We start from the raw sequence: 21,201 nt of genomic DNA, 5'->3' as shown, positions 1-21,201 counted from the left end.
GTTTTGAATCATTTGAGAATTGCATTTAAAAGACACTCCTTGGGGTATCTGGGTGGCTCAGTTGGTTAAGCGGCTGCCTTTGGCTCAGGTCATGATCCCAGGGTCCTGGTATCAAGTCCTGCATCAGGGTCCCTGCTCAGCAGGCTGTCTGCCCCTCCCTCCAACTTGTGTTCTCTCAAATAAATAAATAAAATCTTTAAAAAAATAAAAAGACATTCTTTTAGAAGTTCAAAAATGGAACACTGTCTAGAAAGCTGTTATCAGTCACTTTAGGCCAAAAGTCATCTTTGAGGTGTTAAAAAAAAAAAAAATCAGCCTTTCATATACAAAGCAAAAACAATCATCAGTGGTTGACTTTGGGGAAAGGTAGAGAGAAGTTTTCAATTTGTTTTGTACCTTTTGATACTTCTGTACTATTCGAATTTTTAAATTGTATATTCTCAAGTGTGGAGGGAGAAGGGAGGGAAGGGGAAAGAGAACGAAGATGGGGAGGGACAGAGGACAGGAAGGAACCGAAGTCATCCTGGAAGCGAAAATATGGAACTTTATTTATTTACACTAAAAAACAAAGCAAAACAAAACAAAACAGATAGCCTGAATGGTTTTAGACCTAATTTCCAGCTTATAGACAATCTGGAGAAGAGGGCATAGTCAGACAAATCCAAAAGGTGGGGCAATAAACACACAGTAGCCCCGTTTTCCACAAGAAAATATATATAGGAAAGATAAAAGGTGGGCTGGGCTGAGGGAACTATTCCAGATTAAGAGAACAAAGAGGCAGGATTCAATGAAATGTCTTCTGTAGACTCATTTCATTGGGGGATAACTGGGGAGGCCTGTACAAGGATTGGTTTAGGGGGACGCCTGGCTGGCTTAGTCAGAGGTATGTATGACTCTTAATCTCTGGGTCATGTGTTCAAGTCCCATGTTGGGCGTAGAGCCTACTTAGATAGACAGATAAGGGATAGGAAGGAAAGGAAGAAAGGAAGAAAGGCAGGCAGGCAGGCAGGGAGGGAGGGGAGATTGGTTTAGGTGATGTCAAAGAATTATTGCTAACATTTTTAGTCCTGACAATGGTTTTATGGTTACACACGAAAATCTTCTTATTTTTAAAGAAATGTATATTTCTGTTTTGGGGGAAATATCATGTTCTTAAAATACTTCAGCCAAAAGCTATGGAAAAATGTTATATTTAGGTGACAGGTATATGGTAATCCATTATACTCTTCTATTTTCCTGTTTGCATTCTTCCACAATTAAAAAAAAATGCTTACAAAAAAAAAAAAGTGCCAGTCTGAATTCAAAAGCTGCTTTCTATACATGTCAATTTTTAAAAGATAGAATTAAAAAACCTGCATTTACTATATTAAGATGTTATGAAAGACAAAACTGAAAATCCAATTTTCTGAATGTGATCATTCCTGCATTTTACTTCAATTATTTAAGTTTACTGGGCTTAAGTTTCTAGAAATAATTTTCAATATCTACATTATAGCTGCCCCCCAAAATTAGTAACATCAGAAGCACACACAGGCTTTTTTTTTTTTTTTTCCCGAATCTATTTCCTATATAGAGACCTTTTACCTATACTCCTATTTTATAGGCCTATTTATCCTTAAGGTCTAGCTTCAGGGTGTCTTACTTGAAAAAGCTTTCCCAGGGTGCAGGATTCCAACAAACTAAGCTAGCACTTACCCAGACCACTGTTACCTTACCTGTCACGAAGTAACATAAATGTTTGTGTGTCCACTACTACCAGAAAATTTGAGAGAGCAGGAACCATGTCCTTCTCATCATTTATTTATTCATCAGCTTTTTAAAAAACAAAACAAAACATTTTTTAAAATTCAAGTTAACGTATAAGTGTATTATTAGTTTCAGAGGTAGAATTTAGAGATTCATCAATTGCATATCACATGCAGTGCTCATTACATCACATGCCCTCCTTAATGCTCATCACCCAGTTACCCCATCTCCCTGTCCCCTCCCTTCCAGCAACTGTCCATTTGTTCCCTATAGTTAAGTCTCTTATCGTTTGTCATCTTTTATTTTCCTCCCTTCTATGTTCCTCTGTTGTTTCTTAAATTCCACATGATTGAAATCATATGGTATTTGTCTTTCTCTGACTTATTTCACTTAGCATAATACCTTCTAGTTCCATTCATGTCATTGCAAATGGCGAGATTTCATCCTTCTTGATGGCTGAGTAATATTCCATTGTATGTCTATACCACATCTTCTTTATCCATTGATCTGTTGATGAACATTTGAGCTCATTCCATATTTTCACTATTGCAGATAATATTGTTATAAACATTGGGGTACATGTGCCCCTCTGAATCAGCATTTTTATATCCTTTGGGCAAATACCTAATAGTGCAATTGCTGGGTCATAGGGTAGCTCTATTTTTAACTTTCTGAGGAATCTCCAAACTCTATTTTTCCAGAGTGGCTGTACCAGTTTGCATTCCCACCAATAGCGTAAGAGGGTTCACCTTTCTCTTCATTCTTGCCAACATCTGCTTTTTCCTGAGTTGCTAATTTTAGCCATTCTGACAGGTGTGAGGTGGTATTGCACCATGGTTTTGATTTTTATCTCCCTGACGATGAGTGATGTTGAGCATTTTTTCATGTATCTGTTAGCCAACTGTATGTCTTCTTTGGAGAAATGTCTGTCCCTGTCTTCTAGTTTTTAACTGGAGTTTTTATTTTTTGGGTGTTAGGCTGGTAAGTTCTTTGTAGACTCTGGATACTAGATATTTATCCATCATCATTTGCAAATATCTTCTCTCATTCTGTTGGTTGCCATCTGTTGGTTGCCATTTAGTTTTGATTGTTTCCTTTGCTGTTAAGCTTTTATCCTGATGAAGTTCCAATAGTCCATTTCCCCCTTTGTTTCCCTTGCCTCTGGAGATGTGTGAAGTTACCATGGCTGAGGTCAAAGAGGTTGCTGCCTGTGTCCTCCTCTAGGATTTTGATGGATTCCTATCTCACATTTAGGTCTTTCATTCATTTTGAGTTTTTGTGTGTGGTGTAAGAAAGTGACCCAGTTTCATTCTTCTGCATGCTGCTGTCCAATTTCCCAACACTGTTTGTTGAAGAGACGGTCTTTTTTCCATTGGATATTCTTTTCCTGCTTTGTCGAAGATTAGCTGGCCATAGAGTTGTGGGTCTATTTCTCATTTCTTTATTCATTTGCATTGACTTATGTGTCTGTTTTTGTGCCAGTACCATACTGTCTTGATGATTACAGCTTTGTCATACAGCTTGAAGTTTGGAATTGTGATGCCACCAGCTTTGGTTTTCTTTTTCAACGTAATGGCTATTCGCGGTCTTTTCTGGTTCCATACAAATTTTAGAATTGTTTATTCTATCTCTGAAAAATGCTGGTATTATTTTGATAGGGATTACTTCAAATGTGTAGATTGCTTTAGCATAGACATTTGAACAATATTTGCTCTTCCAATCCAGGAACATGAAGTGTTTTTCCATTTCTTTGTGCCTTCCTCAATTTCTTTCATAAGTGTTCTATAGTTGTCATTGTACAGGGTAGTATTCCATTGTATCTTTCTCTCTATCCATCTATCCATCCATCCATCCATCCATCCATCCATCCATCCATCCCACATCTTCTTTATCCATTCATCAGTGACAGACACCTGGGCTCTTTCCATATTTTGGCTATTGTGGACTTTGCTGCTATAAACATTGGGATGCAGCTGCCTCTTCAAATCACTATTTTGTATCCTTTGGATAAATACCTAGTAGTGCAATTGCTGGGTTGTAGGGTCTATCTTTAACTTTTTTTTTTTTTTTAAAGATTTATTTATTTATTTATTTGACAGAGAGAGATCACAAGTAGGCAGAGAGAGAGAGAGAGAGGAGGAAGCAGGCTCCCTGCTGAGCAGAGAGCCCGATGCGGGACTCGATCCCAGGACCCCGAGATCATGACCTGAGCCGAAGGCAGCGGCTTAACCCACTGAGCCACCCAGGCGCCCCTATCTTTAACTTTTTGAGGAACCTCCTTGTTGCTTCCAGTCCTTAGCAAGGTCTTTCTTCTGCCTAGTCCCCAGGCTTCATTCATCTCCTCTCTGGCTAAGTCCTCTTCATCCTTCAGACTTCAACACAACCATCACGTTTTTCTGAGAGGTCTTCCCTAACCACCTAATGAAGATTTCCCTTAACTTTCTCTTTTAGCATTCTGCCATTGATAGTACTCATCACAATGGCCACAGCACTTGTATTTGTGCTTGTTTCCTAAATTTTACTCTCCCCCCATAAGACCATAAGCTCAATGAGTCCAGAGATATGTTTCTTTTATTCACTCCTGGTATACTCGGTGCCAAATCCAGTGCCTGATACAAAGTAGGGCAATTATAAATATTCTGTTAAATGAATTAATGAAACTTATTTTTTTTACTTAGCTTTTAGTGAGTCAATGCTTACTGAATGAATGCCTAACTGCTAATAGCCATAAAATTAAAATACAAATGAAATGAACATGACTGCTCATGGACTTGACTGAACAGTGATGGTGCATCCAATCTTCTCATTGCCTTGGAAATGGGTGTGATGACTCTAGTTCTCCACAGGATCATGAAGAGACAGAAACTTAAGCCTCTCATGTCAGAGGGCAAAAGAGGACTGTTGGCAAACGAGATTCAGCACAATTCAGCTGAAATGGCTGTTATTTCTTTGCTCTTTTAGTCTTGTGGAAATGATTGCCATAAATTAAATGCCTAAAGCCTAGGGGCCACCGGTGGTTCAGTATCTTTTGGGATGATACCATCTCTGCTCTGGTACCTAAACTTACAAATGCATGTATGTACACACACACACACACACACACACACAGTGTACATCTAGTAATTTACAAAGCTCACTGATCTTTTTTTCACTGCCAACCCCATGTTCAATCTTGTTTTGGAATCTTTACACTTTCTTTTTTTTTTTTGCTATGTCCATCATCTGAAACACTCCTCTTCCTACCCTTTAGCTTATATCTCAAGTTCTTCCTCCATAACAAAATCATTTTAATAATCCTCAAATTCTTTAATAAGCCTTTCCCTCTCCCTTCCGCCCTCCTCCATCAATATGTCAGTTTCTTAAGGTCAGGGCTTGTGGCCTGCTATAATGGCTCACTACAGAGGTCAGTGTGGTGCACACATGAATTTCTACTTATTGACACAACAACACTGTAAGTAAACAGCGGTTATAGTAAATTAAGCCTTTTTGAACTTGGAGCCCAGACAAAGAGTTCAATTTCAATGTCAAACATAATTAAGAAGCTAGAAAACAGATATTCATAGAAGAAAGGAAGGAAAGCTCTCATGCAAATATATTTTTCTAAAATTATCCCTCAAACTGTAAATAACCTGCTACTGTTTCAGTAAGTATTCCTAGATATAGAAAAAAAAAAAAAGAAAAAGAAAAAGAAACACCTGTAGGTAGAGTTCTGTACTTAAGTTGTAGGACACTAGCCTGTTAGGTTGAGCACTGTATTACTGACCCTCCCTGTAAACTCTTCTCCCACTGTTCCCTGCCCCAGGAACCTTTTCTTCATCCTCTGCTTTTTGAAATCGTGTGTGTGTGTGTGTGTGTGTGTGTGTGTGTGTGTGTACTTAAAGGCTCAGCTCAAATATCTGCAAGTGTTTCTTAATCATCTGGACCAGGAATGAATTGGTTCCTCTCAACTCCAAAACCACTTTCTTACAATGATGGAACAACTTCCAGGTGAGGGAGGCTGGTGTAACAGTATACCAGCTGGTATAGCTTGGCTTTCAAGTGACCGAGTCAAGTTCTTCTATTTTTATATCTGTGACAAGGCGAAGGCACGTTTCTTTATTATCCCCTTTTGGGTGGTAAGTTGATTTCCTAGTTACCCTTTCACCAGAGGTATAGCCTTTTGGGGTCCCAGCTTCATGCAGGAATCTCCTGTCACAGCTAGTGCCTTGCATAAAACATGGGACTGTATTCTCCTGCCCTCTGCACAGCCACTTAGGGAGAAAGTTCTAGGTCTCCAGAGTTTGGTAAAAATTAACAGGAGAAAACAGCTTTTGTATTTGCTTATCTCCTGGAATGCTTGCTTTTATTTCATTTTTGGCCCTAGAAGAATCCTTTTCATGCCTGCCCAGCAAAAGAAGTGCTAATTTTATCCATCATTTTCATGTTTTAATTGGGAGGATCATTCAGAAATTACCTTGTAAAAAAAAAAAATATATATATGTGTGTGTGTGTGTGTGTGTGTGTGTGTGTGTGTGTATATAAAGCTAGAATTAATATAATCATATCATTAGGCTGTTATAAAAGGCAGAAGATTTTCATGAATAAAAAGAAAATCTCCTCAAACTCACGTAAACTTTAGGAAGCAAACATAGGAATCCTTCCCCCAAGTATTTTATTTTGGAAGGATGGAAGAGAAGCAAGAACAGAAACACTAAATCTACCTCTATCTAAGGAATTTCCCTCAACTGCTTTTCCTAACACTGACCACCTAGGTATTCAGATACTGAAGATATGTGGCAAATACTACACCTAACTAAAATTCTGTTTCTGAACACAAAATCGGGCCGGGGTGCGGGGGGTGGATAATTCTGAGAGCTAGAGCCTCCCAGGATTTGATTTCATTGGTACACTTAAAGTTCATGAGATATAGTATCTTAGCTAAATGCTACAATGCAAAAAGCATACACAACTCCAGCTGTTTTCCTCCAAAGCACCTGACAGATACCACAACTTAGAAAACCACCTGTAATGCTACCAGCGCCTGCTGCTGGGATGGAAATCGGAAAGGGAACACAGTAGGTTCTTGCTACCAGCCAAGTCATTAATTGCATTATTTCCTTCTGAGACAAGAAGACTGGGGTTCATTAATGGTAATATGCTATGAAATACAGCTCACACAACAATATGATGAAATAAAATTTTTCGACAAACATTGCTTTAGTTGACAGTTTATTAAACACACTACATTTGTACCTTATTCTGTAGTTTTTTAAATCATTCACACAGGGACTTAGTAAAAACATACTTTATAGAAAACCATCTGCAAAACTAAAATAAAAATAAGAACGCACATTTTACACGCATATTAGATAAACTGCTGGAAATGTTAGGAATTACTTTAGTGAAGGTGACTGGTAAACATGAAGTGCCTTGGCTTTATCAAATCTGCCACCAGACCATGACTTCAGAAGTGTTAATGTTGAAATGTGGATGCAAAAGGGTCTATTAACAAAACTGTCCAATCTAACAGTGTTTGAGAAACAGGACAAAATAAAGTAATATTTTTCTTCTACAGATACTTTTCTAAATCCATTCCCTATGCACTCTCGCTCCCATTCGGAGAATAAATTGTGTGGGCTGATGAGGCAAAAATTCCTTTTAAAAAACAAACTAGAGCCTATTTACAAAACATGCAAAGGGAGAATTTTAAGTAGGTGTTTGTTACTGCAGATCTGCTTTAAGTGACTACAGCTGAGTGAGAGAACATACCTTGACTTCTGCAAGTATCAGTCCCTCCCCCCACCTTTCTGGAAGAAATACATGTTCAGGGCATGGACTATAAAACGGCATACAATGCAAAGACAGAAACAAAGAAGTTTGTAAATGCTTTATATTTCCAGCTGTTGAGACACGAGTTTCGAGAGCTGAGGTTACCTCTAGCGGCGGAACCAGAGCCAGCTGTTAAGAAGCCAGAACGCTACAGTAATTGAATACATGACCATTTCTCTTTTAGCACGCTCTTTGTTCTCCTCTTCTAGAAGTTGCAGACGTCTATTTAGTTTGATTATCTAAGTGAAAAACCGCGACAAAAAACAAAAGAGAAACTTTAATGCACAGAGCAATTAGGTTCTTATAAAGCAGGATGACTTTCAAAAGAATTCTTATAAACAATGAATAGTTTCTTTGGGAGCAAAATAAACTATATGCAGAAAAAATGTTACCTATGACAGCTTAAATTCACAGATATAATCTTCTCCTTTTCCCTTCTCCAAATTTCTGAGTCAGAAAAAATGTATTTTCCTTCCTTCCCTGATTCAATGTGGGCCAAGAACACTGTTGCATACTGCATGCTATCCCAATCAAAAAGACCAAGTAAGTACACATTTAGGCAGGCCTAGCACAGCAGAAAGGATGGGGGCTTCTGCTCCTTTCTAGAAGCTTCTGTCACCCAGCTTCAGTTGTTCATCTTTAACCTGCTTTAATTGCCTTCTCCATCCACTCTCTGAGTGACTGGGAGCATCTCATAAAATAACCTATTAGAGCGGGCCCTGTGCTCTGTCACTCAGACCCTTTAGCACTGAAAGGCTAATAATTCTCCAGCTGCTAGGAGTGTCCCCTTGGCTGCTGGCCCTCACTGTTACAGCCCTGGGCTGAACGACTGCCTTGCCTACACTTATGCTCCTTTACCGGGGCAGCAGCATGTATCCAACCAGATAGTGAAGAGATGAAAGGCCCAGCCCTTGTTCCAACTCTAAAGGGTCACCCCAGCTTCAGAGCTCCGCAGGAGGCTGGCCACATGCAGCCCTTGTTCTGACTACACTGCAGCCCAACATTTCCCTCTTGCCCAATCCCACTTCCTTTCCTTCCCTTTGGACTCAGGAGCACTCCCCAGAAAATGCTCTATGTGCAAACCTTCATCCTAGAATCTGCTTTCTGGGGAGTCTAACCTGCAACACCTATGGAAAAACACATTATAAAAGCCAAAGGGATTATTAACATTATATTAGAGAGGTTGAAGGAAGAGTATTTTCATAATGCAGAATCCTTAGCATTTCAAGGACTGAGAACTCCAAACTGGGGGTGTGGGGTGGGTGGGGCCAGGAATGGGAGTCTATGGGCAAACCAGACATAGAGGTGCAGAGATAACCATTTTAACAACCTGAAAAAGTACTTCACTTTTGATCAGTGCTGAGCAATGACTTTTCTCCCAGAGCTAATTCAGTTAAAAAAAGAAAAGAAAAGAGAAAAAGGAGTGTGTAAAGACTACCTTCTCCCAACCATTTGTAATGAGAAATGCTTATTTGGTCCCATGGGATATAAAGTTCTTACACTAAGCAATCCACTTTATTGCCAATGAAAATAATTGGCACTGATCTTGAGTCATTTAAATATTTTCATCTGGGCTCATCTGAGAAGTATCAATACCAAGGCAGCTTTTGAATATTCCACTCTGATCACGGATAACATTTTGCGTCTCGGAGCCAGATGGCCCACGAGTCCCTCTTCCCTAGACTAGACTCAGTGAAGCACAACTTCACTGTTGCCACAACTTGGCAACAGGGCAAGGACAGCTCCAGAAGCATAGCTTCCAATGTTGCCAGGGTCCCAAATGTGAATTCTGCAGAATCTCCTTGGGACTCCATTTTGTTACTTATCTCAGAAACTCATAGTTTCCCAGCTGGCTTTCTACTACTTTTAAATTCTCAAAATATGTGTGTGCTTGTTCATAATGACTGTATCTTTGTCCTCTACCCGTTCACCTCTAAGCTAAGGACTGAGAAGATGTTAAAACTTTGAGGCCTCTTATTACACTTTCAGGAAGGCAAGGTTGTTGGTGTAATGGTGAATTCAATGACAAATGCCCAAGAAATGCCCTTCCTTCAATAGGCAAGGTATAAATCAGTGTAAGAAAATATGTACAAACTTATAATACAGCATTCTTTTATTTTTGAGAAAGATTTTATTTATTTATTTGACAGAGGGAGAGAGAGAGAGATCACAAGTAGGCAGGCAGAGAGAAAGGTGGGGAAGCAGGCTCCCTGCTGAGCAGGGAGCCCGATGCAGGGCTCGATCCCAGGACCCTGAGATCATGACCTGAGCTGAAGGCAGGCGCTTAACCCACTGAGCCACCAGGCACCCCAGCATTCTTTGTTTTAATAAGTGAGACTCAAAATAAAGTATTATTTGCTTCATATTAGCCTTTTATTATATTAAATCTTTAAAATGATATTTATTCTTATGCTGAAATATTTAGTTTCTTCATCTTAGAAATACTTTATTCATTCACTCCTCCTCTACATCTATTTGGCACAGACAAAATTACAACACTGAGCCCGCCTTCCTCACATGTGTGTGTCTGTGTGATCCTAGAGGCTGAGGCATTCATAGTAATAATGTGTGTATGCAACTATAGTTCCAATATAGGACTTTTCATAGAACACAAGAACTGTGTTTATAAGGACACTGTGCAAAAATGAAAGCAGTGATTTACAAAATGGAATTCTCAGAGTAACACAGGTTCCCAAAGTGACTGTTATAAATTTTAAAAGTCAAACAAGCAATTTATGACTGTACCAATTTGCTAAAATGCCAAGATTCTTTGTTATTGGCCAGAATTATACCAATCCATCTGGTAATACTGTTTTATGCTGACCAAAACATGTAAATGGTGGTTTACCATATCTTTAATCAAAATGGAAAAGGCAGGGCCTCTAGGTGGCTCAGATGGTTAAGCGTCTCCCTCAGTCAATTCACCTCAGGTCATGATCTCAGGGTCATGAGATCGGGCTCTGCATCGATCTCTGGCCTCAGCAAGGAGTCTGCTAAAGTTTCTCTCTCCCATGCCCCCCACCCCATGCTTGCTGTCACTTGCTCGCTCGCTCTCTAAAACAAATAAATAAATAAATCTTTTTTTTTTTTAATGGAAAAATCAATTATGGCTTATTAAACAGTATGACAAATAAAATATTTCAGTTCATAGGTTCCACAGGAGAGAAAATGATAACATCTTAAAAACTTATCATTTAAAGTACTGCATGACTATAATTTAGGATTATATCTTATCTGGTACATTAAATACCTGTCGTCTTAATGAAGCTGCATCTACAACAGTCATGTCGTCTGAAGTTCCTTCAATTGTTGTATCTATATGTGACATGCCATGCCTAGCAGATGAGAAATAAAAATACATTTTAGTATTAGAATAGAATAAAGAGTATCTGGTAAGTCATATCATGTGTTCGGTAATATTCAAAGAACTGTTCAAAAGACTGATATTTCACAATACGAATTACTAAAATACCTTACCATCTGAATTGGTACCAACATAAGAAACCAGAGGAAAAAGCAAAAGTATTTTGAGCAATGACTTAAGAGCTGCCACTCTAGGATATAACAATGTGTAATTCTTCCACAAACTCATGTCTTTATGTACTTCCACAGGAGTCCCTGCTGAGACTCCCTGGCAGGGAACACAAAGTAAATGAACTCTAGCTAAAAAAAAAACAAAAAACAAAACAAAAAAAAAACCAGATATCTTTTTTTCTCATTTCTCCTCCTCTTCTTGCCTTTTCTCTTGCCATTTCTACCCTTTATTTACTTGTTATTACCTATCTCGACTGGTCTCCCACAGAAGGAATTATAAAATCACCTGAGTACATCCTGTTACTATGTTCAGATCCAGAATTAGTTCAATGATAAATCATTAAGAGGCTGTGTATAAAATAATACTGGAAGCCACTAAGAACAACTCCAGAGAAAGCACATTAAGAAATACTTCTTTTGCAAATACAGTTACTTCTAAAAGAGCACTACTTTTTAAATGCATGACAATAAACCTCTAAGAAACAAATACACACAAATGCTGTTCTTCCCCTTTGCCTGGATTTCCACTTCTTAAGCTTATTTTAATTAATGGCTTAACAGAGATATAATTTACATACCATAGAGTTCACCTCACATGTTTATATTCTCACTATTTTAATCCTGTATGGTTATTTCAGTGCAATGGCATAGTAACTTTCCTGAATGAGCAGAATATAAACAAACTGAATTAAAAAGTAATGTTTTTGTAATCCACAGAGAGTTGACACATGGATCATACATTCTAATGTTTCTAGCAAGTCTCCATTACAAAAAGCACATTACCACAAAAAGGGGTATGAGGAGAATTACAGTTTCATCCAGACATGTTAAAGACAAATATATTCAGAAAATCCTTTGGTTTCATATGCTGAAACTTTAATAAAGTAGGTGAAACAGAATTTTTATTTTATAATTTTCCAGTGTGCTCCCAGCCAGTGTTGTCATCCTCAACACAGAACGTTCACTGTAGGTGTAGGTGATAACTACAGGTGCTCAGTTTCAAGGACTGATGGTGTGCACTGACTCTAGATAATATAGAACAATTTCTGAACGTTCCTTTTATTGCGAAAGGAACTTGCTTTCCCATTTAACCGCTCCTTTCTTCACTATAAGAGTAAATATTCTGAAGACAGAGCAACTGTATCAGTGAGGTGAGCTGAGCGAGCAGATGTTGGGACTATGGGTTTATATAAGTATCGGAGTTCATTATTCTTTTAAACATTAAGACAGAATCATTAAAAGATTAGAGGAGAAAACAGGAGTTGAAGATTCCTTTTCTTTACACCTGGTCTTCAAAATAAAACTTTTCTATTTCCCTGAGATTACCTATGAGAAATAAGCTGGGGAGGGGAGAAAAAAAAAAAAAAAAGCAATGGCTTCAAAGGTAAAGGGGACCTAGGCTGAACGTAGAGAAGGAAGTGTAAGTGACAGCGATTACTCAATTTAAATCTTGAACTAAGGTGTTAAACATCTGTAAAGGAAATCTTTATTTGCAAAGAAATCTAAGGACATGGCCAAAGGCTTTATACCTATGTAACTCAAGGTACGACTGGAAAAAAAAATTACTTTAAGGTAATTTTAAACTAAAAGCTGTATTTATCAGAACTAAAAACTAAGAAATGTTAAGTCAGATCATAGACTTAAAAGTTCTTTCACAGAAAGAGAAAAGGATCACAAACTTAAGTTCTAACTTCGGGGAAATATTCAAGGGTAAACTTACAATGGAATGAATTAATACTGTGAAAGAAACCAGTGAGCAGAGTAGTAGTAAGGGACCACTAAGGAACTTGGTTTCAATTCCTCTAAGCTAAATTCAGTATTATTAAGAAGCTGATGTTTCCCTGTTCTCTTGCCAGATTCCTCTCATCGTAGAAATGATGCTGACAGTTTTAAATCTACTGCAACAGATCATACATTTGTGCTTAAAATAAGCAAAATTATCTCTGAAAAAAATGACAGTAATGGTATTTGTGAATACCAACCAAATTTCTTTTCCCCAGAAGACGGGAAATAGGGACCTTAGAACCCTAAGGATTCCTATGTGTCATTCTATCTGTCCTCGTGCATGACAGGAAGACATAATTACTAAGGCTAAGAAGTATGTCTGAAAGAACTAAAAGAGCAAAAATAAGAGGGAAAAGCTTAAATTAACAATGACAAAAACTCTTCAAACTGAATTTCTTTTTTAAACACTGAACTTCCTAAACTGTGAATGCTGATTTCCCCCAATTTAAGATGACCCCTTATACAAAGGTTTCTCCATACGCTGCAAGTGACACTACAAACAATTAACAACTAAAAAGGAAATGGTAGACAGAACCCCAGGCAACACTTAAAATGAAGCACATAAAACAAGATTTGAGATGACTTTTTCTGTGTTTCAGCATGATCGTCTATAAGCTCCTAAAACTACATTTAAATATCTCAGATGTCCCCAAGACACCATAACTGTCAAGGATTTTTCTTCATCTTGTAGTAGACAAAGGTCATGAATGACTAGGCTTGCTGTTCTCAAAGAAAAGCAGGTTGTACTAAGAGAGGAAATCTGTAGAAGTTCAAGCTACAATATAAAGGCCTACTAACATGCATTATGTCCTGCAAAATACAATTTCAGTCAACTATTTACCCTGATAATTACAAAGTCTCAAAATTTACCTGACGTTGTCATGATGAGGATTAGAAGTGGCGGCAGCAGACCCACCACGCAACACAGGTCTAAGGCAGGTTTTTGCGGGAGAAGGCACAAGACAGAATCAGGAAACAGAGAAGTAATAAAATAAAAGCAAAAACAAGACAAAAAAGTGTCAAATAGGATTATATTGTATGTTGTGATACAATATAATATCTTTCAATACTTTTAAAAATCTTTGTATTACATGGCCTCCATTTTGATTTTCATAAATTTAACGTTTCACCTTGGGTTAAAAAACAAAAGGAATAGATCTTGTGTGACAAGATAGCACGCATATTAAAAAAATTTTCTTTGGTGCCTATTATTTTAATTTATGAAATTCAAGACAGAGGACAACCCTGTTTAAAAGGTCTAATTTCTCTTTTCTAGTTGGAAAAAGAAAATCATCAGCCACTTTGGAAGCATGTCAACAACCGGTTAGTAGCACCTGCATGATCATGGTTGCTCGTTTGGTAACAACAGCCCTGTCTCAAAAACTGAACATTTCAAGTAACTCCCATTTCCCACAATTCCTACCCTCCCACCTCAATCATTTGATTTATACCCGATATCTCAATTTTGCTGTGTCTCATTCAAACCTCAGCCCTCGAGAGCAGAGCTGCTAGCCTTGGTTCTGGAGCTGAGACAGTCCCAAGCACAGGCTCTGAGGGCTACGCTAGGGCTAATTACAGAAATACAACCGAATGTGGGAGTCTCATCTTGAGACAACCAGGAGTGACATACAGGGCAGCTGAGAATGAAGACTTAAGGTGCACTGGAAAACTTTGTGGGGATTTTCATGTTTTAGTATGTACTTTGGTTCTAGAGGACAGTTAGTTCTCTACCTAGGTAAGCAGAGTAATCTTTTCACTAAATTTCATCTTTAAAAATCAGAAAACAAAAGCTCTCTGTGGTTGCTGGTCAAGTCCCCAAAAAGTAATCAGCAACATTTATCAGCCAGAGAAAGGAGGCTGAACTATAGGGTCCCTATAAGGATTTTAAGAATTATAACCTTCTATTTTAAATGTCTCATTCTCTAAGTATTGATGAGGTCTTTGCCTATATTGAAGTATCAAGGCAATACTTAATTATGGTAAACATTTAATACCAAATGAACTAGATTTTTCTGTAAGTTGGTACAGCTGCAGAATTTTGGCGACAATACAATACAAATCATTGTTTTCTGTCAAGTTAATTCATACAAGGAAATGTTAATGTTTAGCTTGTACTTTCCTAAAGGCATTATTGGTGCTTAAAGAAATTTCTGGGACTCAGAGGATAAGAGATTCAGAGACTGTTGGGGGAGACATGTTAGACTTCTACCGTGCTGGGTAAATAAAGAAGTGAGAAATCACATATGCTTGGAACAGGCTTTTGAATTGTCCTATCCTACTCATATATTCACTCTGTGGCAGAGGAAAACTTACTTCACTACAGTCCTGTGGTACACTGATAGGAGAATCGTCAAGTAAATGAAGCCCCTGCTGGGTGTTACCTAAAGCTCTTCTTAAAATATTCACACTGGTATGTTCAAATGGATCTGCCATATTCAACATATTCCACCACAGAGATTTCCCTTTTATAATGCAGAGCCAGAAAATAATACAGTTACCTTTCACAACGTATTTCATTTTGTCTTCTCACACTGGCAATTGACACATATAATATAAAAGTAAATTAGACAGGTATTTGGCAAAGTTAGAAACTGTATTCAAGTACCACTTTCTACCATAAGTATGATTTAATACATTAAAAAAATCTTTTTAAGTTTGATGCTTGACAATAATTTTTTGTAATTTAAGCAGCAAAAGGGAGAAATCCAAGGCTCTCCAAGTTCTCGCATTAACTTGTATATTAACATTTTTAGTAAATAAATGCTCTGACTTAATAAAGTATGTGTTTCTTCACTAAAAAAAACAGACACCACTATGGTGAATAAACAGTAATATATTTATATGCATACTTGCAAAAATATCAATTATTAACACAATGGTTTCGTATTCTATTCGAAGCTAATATAATCTGCTTGAGAAAAACTATATAAAAATAATCAAGTTCCTTCTAAAAATAACACTTAAACATGCTAAGGATGACTAATCTGTTGATATTTAAATAATGGTCTTACATGAGAATTAAGTTTCTTTTTTAAAATGTTAATATTTTGCTTTAGAGAATGAGATATGGAGTTCTAGCAGATGTCAGGACATGGACATCTCCTGGTCAGCCAAGGACTAAATCATATCAGCATAACAGCATTTAAATTTTTAATACATCAATTTTCCAAATGCACAGCACTGACCTGTGTAAATAAACTTTTCTAATATGTATAAAGGATTTAGCTTTGTCTCCAAGTGGAGCTTGGTTTTAGATCAAGGAAGTTCCCATAAGAAGGGAGAACAAAAATATAGTACATAAACCTTTCCACAGTGTTCCCTGAAGTGTCAATTAAAAATTGTTCTTCCATCAAGCAACTGTGAATCCACATTTTTTAATGATAATAAAGCAGGCAGGACGGTTTTTTTCTTTCTTCCTGCCAAATAATTCTAGCTTAATTTAACTGTACCTAATGTGAGGACAGAAGACCAAAGATAGGCTATTGCATTAGCATAACCGCCAAGAATAATAAAATAGGAAAGAAAAAATGATAAACAGAGCAAGGAACATAAAAGCACTTAAAACTTTATAAGCAATATTGTTTTAATAATCATGCAAATAGAACATTATCCAAATTTCACATTCCTACTTCTTTTATCTGCAAAGTCATGCCAGACAGTTCCCTTATAGAAATAAAAATTGATTTGGGACTCACAATTCTGATTAAATCTTGCTCAACATTTAGATCATAAGAAATTTAAATACAATATAAAAAAAAAAAAGAAAAAAAAGGAACCCTTTCAATAATGAAAGCATTCAGTAAGACTAATAGAATCTAACCATTTAGGCTCCAAGGTAACAACTAATGGTATGTATCCAGGAGCAAAGAATTATTAATACAATTACTTCACGAATTTAAAAAATCTCTTTTAAGTGAACAAGAAGAGATTTTTCCTTTCCAGAGAATGGATTTTAAAGCCATCAATTCATTACAATTAAAAAATGAAGAAAACTTCATTTAGGGCTCAAAACACGTTTTCATAATAAAAGAATACAAAGTAAATTCTACATTAGTAAGATTTCTGATTTTGTATTTCTTAACTTGAAGCAAAATTCTTTTCCATGATGGAGAAGGACTGTTTTGTGAAGTCGTAATTGTTTAATCTGTATCAAATTCATAAATATCTTCCCCATTCAGATATTTTCAGTGTAAAAGCATTTGATATGACATAATTTGACCTCATAATCTGGTCTAAGGACCTACTGTAATTAAACAGTGAAAGAGGATACCTGGTGAAGAATAAAGCTATTTTAAGGTGGGAGAAGAAAACAGGCCTTTGAGAAGATCAGTTCCTAAGTGCCAGGTACTTTATATTCAGTATCGTTTGAAAGCATTGGCCATGACCCTAAATTGAGGCCATCATTACCTATATCTTAAATAAAGATGGTGGGGGGTGGGGAGGAAGAGTCCTCACAAGAATCTAGAAAACTAGGTAATATTATTATTACCCCTCTATCTCTTTTTTGAATAGATGAAGAAAACGAGGCCCAAAGAAGCTAAGTAATTTGTCCAAGGCCCTCATGTAGCTAGCTGTTCAGTGGGGCAGATCACGATGAATCTGACTGGCCCCCTGAATCCAGGCTCTTTCTTCTGAACCGTGCTGCTTCTTATAGGATGCAAATACTCTAAGACAGTCCTCCAAACCCGTGGGGAGAGGAATGCAGATGTATACACACATGCATACATATACATGGATGCACATATACATACATGCATATATAATTTTTCCTTGCTATGAACTTTCTGTTTTAAGCTCTTTCTGGTGCAGCTTTAAGTTCTGGGGCCCAAATGGATAGCACTGCATTAACCCTGGGAAGGCTTAGAAATACCAGTCGATGGTATTGACAAGTGTTCATGAAGTACAGTAAAACCTCTGAGGCTTGTATGAGGTTCAAAAGCACTCACCAAGAAAGTTTGTTCAGAACGAGCCATAAGACATATCAACTCCTAAGGTACGAAACAAGGTTTCCTAGAAGGGCCAGCTGAACTTACTGGGCATTCTTCAAAAGTTAAGTCTTCTAAAATGACCATAAAAATTCAAACAGTGACGTACAGAGTCATGATATAAAATGTTTGGAGTTGAAAAGAAACTGCGTATACCTTTCCCACACTATGCCAAAAAGCTCCCCAAATTTTATCTTTTAAAAATACTACGTAGTAAAGAATCAAGGGCAAAAAGAAAAAAAAAATCTATATCTATATCTATATCTGAAATATAGGCAAAAAAGAATTTGCATGAGCAGGTCCAAGTATACTACTCATGATTTCACTTGGGGATGTTCAAAAGTGAGAGAAGTTATCAATACTGAAAAATATCAGTATTATCAAAAAGATAATAGCACTTGAGGTTTTCAGTACAGGCCTAGAAATCCATAGCTAAGAGGAAAGTAAAAGAGTGTCCTGGCAGCTACACTGATACTGTCTTCTCAGATTTGCTGCATTAATCCAACCATATTAGTATCATAATTGATTCGATCAAAAGACTTACTAAAGAAAATCAGTGTGCTTCAGTCCAACATCCTACACAGTCCAACAGTAGGCCTCTGCATATTCCAATGGAGTCAAGTACTTAGGAGAGGTCAACGAAACCTTCGAAAAAAATCATCATACTTTGTGTATATAGTTATTAACTGAATACTCTCCCTGACTAAAGAGAAGCTAACAGAATCTTGTGAAATGTGAATTTTGGACAATAATTCCAAATTAAAAGAAAGCAAAGCAAGTTGTTTTAAACCACTGCATCTTGGAAAGAGACAGGTGCAAACACAAAAGGAAGACACCACAGTCCACTAACAAGGAGCCAAAAAAAATATGCATTACAGCTAGCAAGAGTCACTGATGGCCAATCACCTGCGATTTTCATCCAGCACATCCAAGATCTGCTGGTAAGCCCTACGGGTGGAAGACTGGATAAGCGACAAAATGCCTCGAGCAGAGGAAAGATTAGCTCCGTCTTCAGGTAACATTGGGGGAGGACAGACCCGAACCTGTTGTGGCGATGGTGTCACACTGTTTACACAGCACAGCAAATGAAGAGAAAAACACTCAAGTCAGATATTTGTAAAACTTCAGCTGATCAGTTTCCCCAAACACTTAATATTTTAAGGATTATCTTAGTTTTCTTGTCCCTTTTCCCACCCTTCACTTTCCCCTATGAAAACAGTCAAACCAAACAGGTTAAAAACATATTAAATTGTTTTAAAAAAACAGCTACAATGCAACATCTGTGACTGTGTAGCTTTACGCATCAAATTAAACAAACTGAATATGAAAAAACAACTTTGGAGCAGGAAGAGAACTACAGCAAGCAGCAGTGGGTTCAACCCTGAGCTTTGGAGAAGCAGCATTCATTACTCGATGTATGTAATCCGATCCAGTCAATCAAACCTCTAACAACCAACACTGCACTGTGACTTATGGATGGTGAGAAGATTAAGACAGAGAGTTCTAGTATACAGGTGTCAGAGTTCAAACACGTGAATCGAAATGATTCCATGAAAATGCCATTGCAAATACTTCACAAAGACAAGGAAGCAAGCTGAGTTTATGATGTATGAATTAAAAATGATTTAAAGTTTCACAAAGCTGTAACAAAAAAGCATTTTGATAGCTTAATTATATTAAAGCATATGGTCTCTAGCTAAATGACTAAAAACATAAAACTACTCCCAATTCTGTGCGGAGAGTGAACAGAGAGGCAAGAGAGTTCTTAAATTATCCAGATGGATGTTAAACAACCATTTCTGGGCTTCTTGGTGACATAATCTTAATCATTCTTTCCTGTGTAAGCTGAGAGTCACAATTTCTTTGGCTCCATTGCCAGTGCTTCATAAAAGCTGAACATATTTGAATGAAGCAATTTTACAGTTCTAACATAAACTCTGGAGCTTGGTGTATTTTCAGAGAGTAGTTTAATGTTAGGGCATGATCAGTTGTGTGAGGTATTTAAGTGATACCAGGACTTGGCCATCTGGTTTGTTACATTAAGAGGCTTTGTTGCAATAAAAGGACCATGACCCTGGGATGTGGGCTCAACGCTTTTTCTCGGTGTCAGTGCAAAAGCGCCTTAGGCTAAAACTCATCCCTGTGTACTTCATCCAAAAGAATGAAAGTGGAACAGATAGTGAACAAATGAAAAGAGAGAAATCTTTCATTTTGACTTGTGTAATATTTTCTAACTCAACATGCATTTTGTTTGGAAACCACAACATAAGTGGGATCATTTTTGAAAGGACAGCTGACATCTAATATTGTTCCCGGAGTCCCCAGAACATTAAAAACAAAATCCACAATTTTTTAACTTTGAAAGTCTTGATGATTCAAAGCAAGAAGTATTATAAATAAGAAAGCCATGTTTTCCAAAGACGATTTAGAAGAAAAAAATCTAAGCTATAACTTCACATATTGAGACATTAATTTATCAGGGCTAATTCACCACAGGAATTTGGCCTGTTGTTGTCAAGATAAATGCAAAATTTTGGGTGCTCATGGATGATTACCCTAAATGTCTGTCCAGAGATTCTGTAATATATATAAGCCAATTTATCAACTGACCCATGATACATGGCCAAACCCATATTAAGCATCCAAGAAGAGTAAATCTGGGATACAAAGTCTAGGTACTAGCCTTGTACTCAGCCCTCTCTTTAGGGAGCACAGGGAAAACCTAAGCTTCTTGCTCTTTGTGAGAGAGCAGACTGAATTCATGTTAGAAACGTGTCACCAGAAGCTGGAATAAGAAGGCCAGTTCTATAACTATAAACAAACAATCCAACTTAACACTCTCTTGATAGAGCTGGCAACAAACTTGGTTTTACTTAAATTGTAAAAGACTGACCAATATAATATTCTGATATAATTGAAGTTTTTTGTCTTTGCATTTTGGGGCTTAAATCAAACATCTGACACATCATTCTGCATCAGTAAATACATTAGCTAAACACTAATATATTAAAGACTATAATAATCAATATTTAGAATTATCATCTTGGAGCAACAATGTCAATAAACCAAATCCAAATTCATGACAGAAGTTTGACGGATTTTTGTCCACTAAAAATTACAGAAGGGTTACTTCCTTTGAGAGAAATAACTTTGTCAGAAACAAGTAAAAGGAACTATTTATTTAACGTTCTAAAAGTACAAGTATCTCCTATCTGTACACAGGAAATCAGGTGGCCATTTATAAATTAGTCAAGGAAAAACAGAATAACTGCAAAGAATTCTTAGGAAGGAATGCACAGAAGGTTGAGTTTGAAAACAGTCTATAAGATCTCTGCTGATTCTA

The 21,201-nt window shown here is 37.2% G+C and overlaps 1 protein-coding gene across 16 annotated transcripts in view; it reads right to left on the bottom strand.

Moving 5' to 3' along the window:
* Positions 1-6,937: 6,937 nt before the first annotated feature.
* MFF (mitochondrial fission factor) overlaps positions 6,938-21,201 on the bottom strand; it is a 31,623-nt gene continuing 17,359 nt past the window's right edge. For 6 of the 16 annotated variants that reach the window (XM_013047898.2, XM_013047899.2, XM_013047901.2 and 3 more), the window contains 5 exons: positions 18,765-18,923; positions 15,372-15,404; positions 13,744-13,803; positions 10,805-10,889; positions 6,938-7,793 (listed from right to left, as the gene is read on the bottom strand). In XM_013047898.2, coding sequence (XP_012903352.1) covers positions 7,662-7,793; positions 10,805-10,889; positions 13,744-13,803; positions 15,372-15,404; positions 18,765-18,923 — 469 coding nt within the window. In that variant the 3' untranslated portion in view covers positions 6,938-7,661. The remainder of the gene's footprint in view (positions 7,794-10,804; positions 10,890-13,743; positions 13,804-15,371; positions 15,405-18,764; positions 18,924-21,201) is intronic. The other 10 variants (XM_004776594.3, XM_004776597.3, XM_004776599.3 and 7 more) reach the window with 5 other exon arrangements.

The sequence above is a fragment of the Mustela putorius genome, unplaced genomic scaffold, assembly GCF_011764305.1.
Source record: "Mustela putorius furo isolate JIRA1106 unplaced genomic scaffold, ASM1176430v1.1 tig00000275_pilon_pilon_pilon, whole genome shotgun sequence".
Classification (NCBI taxonomy): Eukaryota; Metazoa; Chordata; class Mammalia; order Carnivora; family Mustelidae; genus Mustela; species Mustela putorius.
This window is presented reverse-complemented; position numbering and strand designations above follow the sequence as displayed.